This window comes from Symphodus melops (assembly GCF_947650265.1).
Source record: "Symphodus melops genome assembly, chromosome: 12".
NCBI classification, from domain to species: Eukaryota; Metazoa; Chordata; class Actinopteri; order Labriformes; family Labridae; genus Symphodus; species Symphodus melops.
Window position 1 is genome coordinate 7303422 of NC_136702.1, and position 10330 is coordinate 7313751.

General features: G+C 39.2%; 2 protein-coding genes across 3 annotated transcripts; one reads left to right on the forward strand and one right to left on the reverse strand.

Moving 5' to 3' along the window:
* Positions 1-653: 653 nt before the first annotated feature.
* On the forward strand, positions 654-3954 carry mettl21cb (methyltransferase 21C, AARS1 lysine b). The gene is made up of 4 exons (XM_079357851.1): positions 654-676; positions 2623-2783; positions 2878-2995; positions 3172-3954. The coding sequence occupies exons 2-4, from the start codon at positions 2640-2642 to the stop codon at positions 3558-3560; spliced, it is 651 nt and encodes a 216-aa protein (XP_079213977.1). The 5' UTR covers positions 654-676; positions 2623-2639; the 3' UTR covers positions 3561-3954.
* A 139-nt stretch (positions 3955-4093) lies between these two features.
* LOC306832840 (rhodopsin kinase GRK1-like) lies at positions 4094-10277 on the reverse strand. 2 transcript variants are annotated; one of them, XM_079357840.1, is made up of 7 exons: positions 10150-10277; positions 7857-8570; positions 6991-7118; positions 6038-6369; positions 5810-5934; positions 5527-5728; positions 4094-4964 (listed from the first exon to the last, which is right to left on the reverse strand). In XM_079357840.1, exons 2-7 carry the CDS (start codon positions 8553-8555, stop codon positions 4675-4677), a joined length of 1776 nt encoding a protein of 591 aa, XP_079213966.1. In that variant the 5' UTR covers positions 8556-8570; positions 10150-10277; the 3' UTR covers positions 4094-4674. The 2 variants fall into 2 exon arrangements, with proteins under 2 accessions (XP_079213966.1, XP_079213967.1); XM_079357841.1 differs by lacking the exon at positions 10150-10277 and having other exon boundaries at positions 6038-6121; positions 6212-6369; positions 7857-9315.
* Between the last annotated feature and the right edge of the window lie 53 nt (positions 10278-10330).

A 10330-nucleotide genomic window follows, 5' to 3' on the forward strand; every position in this document is an offset into this window, starting at 1 on the left:
ACTGATGTCTCTATGTCAGTGTTCTGTTAATGTGCTTTGGGTTTTGGACATTGGGATGTCTTGGGTTTAAACCTGGCTGACTCCATCATTCCAATCATCTCTACATTAACCCTTTTTCATAAAGACATAAATTGTTGATTAAATCATCAAGAATTTAAAACTAAACAAGTGAGATATTGTAGCAAAGAAGGAACAGAAGACCTACAGAAGGAGGAGAGAGATAAATCAGGAAAACTAGTTTAAAAACTTGTCAAAGGTAGGGTTGGTGAACTTTACATTCATTCTTCTTCTGTTGTGTATTTTGATGTTCGGTTCGAAGAATGTACGATCTCACAAATCACATCTGCTTCACACCCTGCCAGGATAAATATAAATATGCAGATATTTTGGGACATGTTGTTGGATAATGTTTACATGTCCCTATACACCAAACTGAACCTCTGTTCTGAGACAGATGTGTGGTTCATTCAGGAGGGCAGGACGAGAAGATCTTTAGAAAGGCTTTGTTGTCTGTCAGACATAATAAATCAGTCTCTGAAATCTGACAGAGACCATGGACATCCCTGCCTCACTCAGGGGTGTGTCAAAGAGGATGCTGCGCTTATAAACGCAAGAACACAACACAACGACCTTCACACGCAACAAGTCAAGAGGAAAACACTCCAGTATCATACAGGTGAGTTATACATGATCTGTAGTGCAACATATTTAAAGGCTTTTTTTCCACTAGGTTAATTGAGAAAAGAAAAATGATTACATCTCATTTAAATTGTTTAGATTACAACATTCTAATATAATAAAAATACAATTATATTACATTAGACTTTGAATTTCATATTTGCATGTGGATCCAGCTGAATGTGATGTATCATACCACTCTCTGCATCCCTGTGTGTAGCATGTTGCCCTGAGGATCTAACCAGCTGTGTTTCAGGGCTCCAGTCTGGAGCGCAGCGGCTCACTCCAATATTCTCTCAGCTTACTAACACTGCACAAACACACAAATCATATGACAAGCCTATTAAATATGAGACAGGATACCCAGCATGACAGTGGGCAACAATGCAAATGTTTGTTATGATACAAATAATTAAAGAGTGAAGATATGATATTGCAGTTAGAGAAAATGTCATTTTCCAAGACATGACTTTATATCAAGGGAATTGTTTTCAAAACGTAATGGCATACATTTGAATGCATCTGCTTATCTTAAGAGGTACAGTTAAAAAGTGAAATGTAATCACAACATCTTAAAGCCCCTCTAAGTTACTTTTTGCTGTCTTGATTTTGGCTCCCCCTATGGACCAAACCAGGCCTCTTATCTGTTTACTGATCTTGTCTAGTACATGTGTGATTTGTTCTTTTTTTTAATCACCCGATGTCTTTTAACAGACAAATATATCGCATTCTGTGAACCTTCACTGTAGAAGATGTAAACCAGGCTGTTTCAGGGGTGCGCTGTAACTCGTTTTGTCCGAGACAGACCCCATTGCAGTGCTTACAATCTTTAAACATTACTCCACAGATATAATAAAACTTTCGCTGATGGGCTTGTTTGCTTTTCTAGGTCATATAGAAGCTTCAATGTTTATTTCAGTCTGTTTCATTACTTGTCCAAAACTCCCCACAGGAGCTTTAAAAGTATACAAGGCTAATTCAGTCTCTTGACTTTCAAAGAGTCATAGCTTTTTTTTTTTAAAAAGGGTTACTGGATAAGTTTTACATAAATCTTTCAGTTTACTTTTTTTTTTTTAAAGCTGTTAGAAAACAGTCCTCTGAAATACATTTAAAAAAACATACAGTTGAAAAGTCATGTTTTAAATGCTTTTGCTCATCCAAAATTGATTCTCATGAGAGCTTTGGCTATCTTTTTTCCGGGAATCTGATAATACATTACACACAGACGTTTAAAAACACTTTCAGGATTCATTTTTACTAGTTTTTTTAAATTTAAGCCAACAGGATTTAATTGCTTTTGTTTTTTATCAATGGCTGTCCAGTAATGGGCTTTGCTCTGTGTCTTTTCTTACTGTAAATACTAATTCTAGTTCTCAGATTACATGCTGGAGACTCAGGAATGACGGTTTGCGCTTTGAAATCCCAAACTCCCTTTTCTGGAAGCAGCTATTGAGTTGCATTATGGGAAATGTAGGATAAAACAGGATCATTTAAACATTCCTAAAACTGCCTTTTAAATGCATAACAAATCTGCAGAGTACAATTTTTATGGAACCAATATAAAAGAAGAATATAATAAAACAACTTTACTTATAAAAAAGTAAAGTTGTTTTGTTATATTCTTGGAGCATGGAGAGTTCTTTCCAGCAGAAAAGACAGGAAAAAGGGACAGTATCCCAAAGATGTGATCACACAGATGTGATGTCACAGCAGACGAAGCAGGAGAAGAACTTTGAACTGAACACTCAACAGTACAGTGCATGAATAAAAATTAAAACTTCATACGATAGTTCCCTGCACCTCCATTAGTCTGACATGTGTATGCAGGCAAGAGGAACAGAAAAACATAAATTCAGAAGTTTCTCTCAAAATAGATTTGGGATCCAGTGCTTTGAATCTGCAGAATTGCATGTTACACTAATCCTCTCCTCTGTTTTTCAAAAGTATTAGACCACGGAGTGATGGAAGGAGAAACTCGGGGGAAGAAGAGCATCTTGGAGCCAAGTGTTTACTATGCACAGGGAAAAGAGTTGTTTTATTTTGCTGGTCATGAAATTAGCATCCGTGAGTCCATAGATACTTATGGTGCTCTGATCTGGCCTGGGGTATGTCTTGCCACTAATGTGTGTGTCTATGTAACCTCTGAATCTGGCTGTTAATACAATAATGACATTTTATTATATGATATATAATATGCAGGCGATAGCTTTGTGCCAGTTTCTGGAGAATAACCAGCAACAAGTGAACCTGATGGACAAGGTGGTGCTTGAGATTGGCGCTGGGACTGGTTTGCTCTCTATAGTGGCCAGTCTGCTGGGTAAGTCTGCAATCATTTACACTTTACACATAATTTTCTGCATGTGTGAAACAATATCTTTCTAACGCCTTATAAGGGTGCGGGAGGTGACATTGAGTCATTAGCGTTTATCGTGAAAAGTAAATAAATTGGCTCTTCTAAACTTCAGCTAAAGTTGCATCTCTTATCTCTTCCAGGTGCTATGGTGACAGCTACTGACCTGCCTGAGATCTTGTCGAACTTGACCTTTAACCTTCAGCAGAACACCAAGGGTCGGTCTCGCTACAGCCCTCAGGTAGCCAGACTTACCTGGGGCCAGGACCTGGAGAAAGACTTTCCCCACCAATATGACTACGTCCTGGCAGCTGATGTGGTCTATCCCCATGACTGCCTCGAAGAACTGCTAGAAACCATGCACCACTTCTGCCGACCAGGAAGTAAAACCACGCTGCTGTGGGCCAACAAGATTCGGTTTCAGTCAGACTTGAGGTTCGCAGAGAGTTTTATGAGCAGCTTTAACACTTCCCTGCTCGCTGAGCTCCCACAGCAGGAGATAAGGATATACAAGGCCACAGCAAAGGAGTAACAGAAGAGCATCATTCACCGTTTTATTTTAAATATTGAGAAAAAAACATTTAATTTTGGTGATTTAAAACACTATGAAAATCTTATTGAGTGTTTACACAACATTCCTCTACAAAACAGGAAATGTTATTAAGATTAATTCAAAAATAAAGATGTAAATAAGATTTTTATTCTGAAAAGATACGTTAATTCCCAGTAAATATTTGTACAGCTGGAGTTGGATTTATTTTTTATTTTTTTAATTTAGCATTTTTGCTTTCAACGTTTCTTCACATTTACTGTAATATTTGTAACATTACAATTAAAATACAACCCTAACTCTTAACAAGTGTGCTTTGTTCTATGTGTGTGAAGAGTCTTTAATAAACTCTTCAACATTAAATAGAAAATCTCTAGCAGAAAAAAAAATGAGGGCGGCTGGTAATGCTTCTGATTGTTGGCGATGTTGAAGGTGGGAGTTTTTAGGTATTTGCTGAATGTTGAGGATTTATGCTCTTTGTAAACCAGCCAGCCTTAAAAGAAAAAAAGAAAATGTTTTCCAAAGAATACGAATGTGTTTATTTTTAGTTTCTGCTTTTTTTGTGCTTCTGTTAATCAGACAACAGCATTAATTTTTCTGCAGCCAAAAACAAACACTTTCAACTGAATGACATACACCTTACAGGGGCATACAGTATGAGAAAAATCTACATTTTACATGCTCAACACATGGACTGTCATTAGCACCAGAGATGCCAAGGTAATGAAACCCTGCCTACAATTTAAAATACATTTTAAGTCTGGAAGCAACACATGACTACAAAGTCAACAAGCAAAAAAGACAATTTTAACAAAATGAAAGAGGAAAAACAGAAAATTCAAAGTGAGGGAGGGGAAAGAGGATTTCACTTTTTTTCATTACCACTAAATGATAAGGTCCATTCTTGAAAATCCAACTCCTTTTCGCTCTTATTGTTTCCTGTGCTCAGTTATCAAAAGTTTAGAGTCTCAAACTGACTCTGCTATCCAAAAGTTCAGAGGAGACTGTCCTGAGTATTTGACACTTCATGCTGCGTGTTCTAAAGAACTACAAGTCTGCAGACCGTATTGGTGATATTCACAAGTTGGTTTTATGACTATGATAAGCAGCAGGTTGATGACTTTGGCTGCTCTAGAATGGACTCCCTGCGGAGGTCGTTGGGGAGCGTTCCTTCGGGACCCCAAATGTTTAGCTCTCCATAAATTCCCATATCAATCATCTCCTCCTGCCAGGGGATGGGGATGTTTCCTGAGGAGAACTCATCGAAAAAGGTCTTGTCAGAATCCTCCACAGTAACTCCCTTCACCGAGGAGAAAGCCCCAACATCATCCAGACTTTTAGCGTACACCACTTTTGGGTCAGGGACAAAAGGAGGAGGAAGAATACCTACAGAGGTAAGACATGGAAAGTAAATCACATCAAACCATAACATGAAGTAAAGTATTTTTAGGCCTGAAAGTATAAGACCAACTTACGAGTGAGCATCAGTCTGGAACCTCTCTGTGTATTTTGCTACTACTAATTGGCATTATTAAAATGTTTAGACCAAAAACACCTCTGGGTGCTGCAACCAATCAGAGCATACAAACGTGTGACACAGCAACGGGCTGCTAGACTAAGTAACCAATGGTTATCATGTCAGGTGGACAAAAGGATGGTTGGTTGGGAATGAATTTATCGACAACAAGTAGCATTTGAATGTGGCATGAGTCGCCATACAGTTCTTTTATCAAGCAATGGCAGACATTTTGGTTTTTTTAGAACAATACTTCAACTGTGCTAAAACCATAAGCTATTAGATATTATATTTATTGTGATTGGGAGGGAGACTATTCATCGCCGGGAGTAAATAAATTGGGATTTGGCAGATTTCCTCGTACCCATGTTAGTCTTTTCGAGATAAACACAACCATGAACCAGATAAGAAAGTCATTCAAATAGATGGTACCTGCATTCAGTTTCCTCCAGTTGATGTCCTTAAAAAACGAGTGAGCTCTGATCTCATCACAGCATCCATTCTTAAAGCCCATCCTCTTATCGACCTCTCTGGCCAGCAGCGCCTCACAGAGAGACTTGGCATGCTCGCTGAAAGTGTCGAGATAGTTCACCTCCCGCGTCAGCATACGCTCTTTCATCTCCTCACGTTCAACCTAAACACAAGAAAATGGTTCATCCTCTCATTTAGTGGGAAAGTTAAGACACTCAAGGTTTCGATATACAATTGTTTTCACCTTCTCCCCTCGGTTTCTAAAAGGATTCTTAGCAGCCATGAACTCAAACAGCGTCACTCCGAGAGTGAAGTAATCCACCGAGAAGTCATATTTATCTCCTTTGAGCATCTCTGGCGCCATGTACCCTGCAGGAATCAAAGTCAAACACTTCATAAAAATCTGATTAACCTGACATTACACTTTTAACTGTGAAACATAAGCCTCTTTGATGATGCAGATAGGACCCACCTGGAGTCCCAGCATATCCTTTAGTCAAGGTTTTGCCTTCTTTTAGCTCTACTGCAAGACCCAGGTCAGATATGCGCACATTCCCTGGGCACCAAAAGAGATATATCTTCATCTGCTCATTTTTGACATATAGAACTTTTTTTTTTGTACTACTTTTTAAGAGATGATTGTTACCATCGTTATCCAGCAGTACATTTTCTGGTTTGAGATCTCGGTAGATGATTCTTTTCTGGTGGAGGTGCTCCAAGCCTTGGATGATCTGAGCGATGTAGAAACAAGCTCTGGGCTCCTCAAACCCAGGGTTGTTCTCATCCACCAGGTAGATGTGGTACCTAGAGTGATAAGAGAACAGCTGAGACTTTGATCCCACATGCATAGATACCGTCTCTAATCTCCAATCATTTGCAGTGTCTCGCAATTATAACTTGAAAATATGTTATGGGCTTCAATATGCTTTACAGACTACACACCTGTTATTGCCATTAGGCAGAAATTCGAATGGAAGTCTTCAATACAATTGAAGTTTTGACAATGCAACAGTTTCTGTTTTTTAAGGAACCACTCAGTTATTCTATTGATTGTAACTCTGTAAACTGTAAATAAACACTGAAATCCATTTGAACACATGAGCCTTATCAAGACATGTAACAGTTCAGCTGCAACAAGAAACCAACTGTGCTTATAATTAATCCAACTTTGAGAACACAGTAGTAGGAACAATCGAGGACAAATTGGGATATATTAGATTAAAGTATAAATGAATCAAAGGTGGAGTCACAGTTAACTTTGGGTTGTACTCTTTGATGTATTGCATACACACAGCTGGCAGTTCAGATTTTGTGTTGATTACATTTATTCAGTCATTCAAATGAGACACAGAAATCAGCAACTTAGCAGTAAGCTGCATAGAAGTACTGGTATTGTGTTGGGTGTTTTCAGAGTGTAAAGGTTACTTGAGGTCTCCTCCGTTCATGATAGTCATGACCAGACAAAGTTCATCTTTTGTCTGGAAGGCGTACGCCAATGACACAATGAAGCGACTGTGAACCTTCTCAAGGATCCTCTTCTCCACCATTGCCCCCTACAGGAGGAAATTGAGAAAGACAGGGAGACAACTTCATAACAAATGTTAAACAATGGGTACTTTTCTTCTGTGCGTTTGGAGAAATATGCAGATGCACATTCCAGTTGAAAAAAAAGCACATTTCAAAGAATGACCTCAGACAATTCAAGGGCAAGATGTATCTGTGCCAAGAAGTTCAATTCAGCAGAGCTTTTCACTAAAGCTCCCTGTAATCACTCTATCCCCATCTCAGTGTTTAATACCGCAGGCTAAAGCCAAATGAGACAGAGGCAGGGATAAAGATGATTAGCACCATCGCAGGCTGGGCACTTACTCTGGAACATAAAGCCAGCAGAAAACCTTTATTAATCATGTTGAGCATGCATAGCATTTAAAAGTGCTTTGTGTTTCCCTGAAGTGTCGTGCAAGGAAACAACACAACAGTTATCATTCACTATTACTCCCTTTTATAGGCAAGGTCCATCCAAATAATGTTATAGAAGAGTTCTGGTTTGCATTGATTCATTGTTATTTGATAAGATTATATTCACAGAAATCTTGTTAATTAAGTCTGTAATATGCCATGCCTGCAGTTTTCTATCTATTTTGTCCCTTCATGGATCCCCAATTACAACCTGATATGTTTGGTAACATATCGAATAAGAGGCCTATTTTAATAAGGCCAATAGACGTAAAACCATGCTAGCCTCTCTTTGAAGAACAACATGGTTTGAAGACTGAAACATGTTCTCTCACCTCATAGCCTTTCCTCTTCTTCAGCCTCTTCTTGTTGAGTTTCTTACACGCGTACAGTTTCCCTGTGGCTTTCATCTGACAGGCAGAAACCTCCCCAAACCCACCTTTCCCCAGAACACGGAAGTCTTGGAACCAGTCTGTATCCATGGGCTGCATCTCCAGCCACTTCCACTGCAGGAACCTCTTCACATACATGCTCTCTAGGAAGAAAGCGTAGGGCGCTTCTCGTAGAAAATCCAAAGTCGTGGATAACGCTGAGGTAAACAAATCATCACCTACAGTCTCTTGGGCTCCCTTTACCTTGGCTATGATGTCCTCAGACAGGAAGGGGCAGTAGTGTTTGGCAGAGGGGTCCATGTATCGCTGGATGATCTTTGAGGCCTTCTTCGCCCGCTCAGAATCCTCAGCCAGGTCATAGTCTTCGATGTCTCTCCATAAACGACTAGCTCCATTATACTCTTTATTTGCGTCTAAGAATTCTCTAAAGAGACGTTTGCCAATGGGTTGATCCACACAGACCGACTCGAAGGACAAATCCAAGGTCTCTACCAGGCCCTCACACACAGTGATGTGGGGCAGTTTGAGGCGAGAATGGTACTTCTTATCTCGAGCTGCTGCTGGATTAGATCCATCGATGCTTCCCCGGGCATTGATGTATGCAGAGTTTGCTACCACTGTGGTCAGACCTCCTATATCCATGTTGAAGCTATGCGACTGTTAGACAATGCAAAGAGGGGACATTGCAAAAAGAAAAAAGACCAGAGGTAAATCCTTCATGCAAATTCTCATTGGACGAGGATGATCGAGGTGGAAGCAGAGGTGAGAAAAACAGGAGACAGATCACAGAGCAGACGCAGAGGGAGCGTGAAAGACAAGAGACCTTGAGTCTGTTGTCTGGGCTAGATCCCAGGACTCCGTACCACCCTCATACACTCACACCTGAGTCAACACCTTTCGATAATCCATTAACACCCTAATGCCCCAGACAAAGTGTACGAGCCCAGCACAGGCACAAACTGAACAACACGGACAGCTGGAGCCGATCAATCAAGTCGGACATCACAATAAGCACCAGAACCTTGATGTGGAAGAAAGCTTTGCTGAAAGCTTTTCGTCAGTATTTGGGAATAAAAACATGGAGAAAAGCAAGGAAATATTGCTAAACCTAACTCTTTTTATCAGAGTTTATGCTAACAGACTCATCTAGGTAACCCTGCATAGACAACAGCTATAGATACAACCCAAAGAAATGGTCTCTGGTTCCACAGATTCTGACTTTCAAATGAGAGAATGTTTTCATTGGGGTATTCATTATTTGGATCATTAAGACAACAGGATCGTACATGATTCAAAAAGTAATGTGAACAGCCAGACAAAAAATATATATATATAAATATAACAATTAAGTCTTATGTGAATGCAACCTAATATACAGCTTCTGTAGTCTAAATGGACAAGAATTCAGTGATTTTCTTCCTGTTAGTCTTTATAACCACATTACTGGTTTGTTTGTTGCTTTCAGTAATTCAGCTTTGAAAAACCCCTCGCTATGTGCACTTTAGGTTAGATCTCTGTACAGAAGATGAAGCACATTTCAGTCATTTTTACTGTCATTTCTTGATAGGATATGATTGGTACATAGCTGTATTCTTTTTTTTGTTTTCGTATACTTATTGCTTTATTTCAGTTACATTCCAATTTATTGATATTTCTATTGTATCAAACTATATTTCCTCCTGCTATGTCAAGAGTCAGAGCAGCTGTAATGACTGAATTTCCCTCTGGGATTAATTATTTTAAATCCTGCTTTCATCCACTTGAAGTGACTCAGACTTTAAGTTTTAAGTTTAAGTCTCTGTTATTAGTTTGACTTTAAGATTAGTTCTTCTGGTCTTTATACTGTAGATTTTCAAAAAAAAGACAAAACACCTTTCAACACTTCAGCTTGTGAAGCATTCCTTTTTAATTGGAGATTTTGAGAGAGGAAAGTGGTCTTAATGCCATGCTGGAACATGTTTTGGTTGCTTAAGAGGAGACTTCTTAGTCAGAAACTAAAAAGAAAACGGCCAGTGTTCCAGTGCCGACAGCATGTGCTTCACTCAGACTCTTATCGGTTCTCCATGTCAAAAACATTTGGGCATGCGCATCTCATCAAAAAAAAAAAAAAAAAAGCTACCAACGGCTGCTTTTGTACATCCTTTTCTAAGATAAATATATATTTCAATGATGATAGACATGAAAAAGAGTAAGAGACGAACGGCATAGTGAGGAAAAGAGCAAAGGTTTCACTCACCTCATTGCTCTCCTCTTCCTGTCGAGCATTTGCTTTCTTGTGGCTCTCCTCCAACAACCACTGATTCAGAGCACTCAGGTCTGACTGGAACCAGACTCAATCTCCAGGCTCTTCAAAAATTTGTCAGATTAGAGGACCCCGGTCTCTTTGAGACTTATGGTTCCCTTGCATAATAAAAATA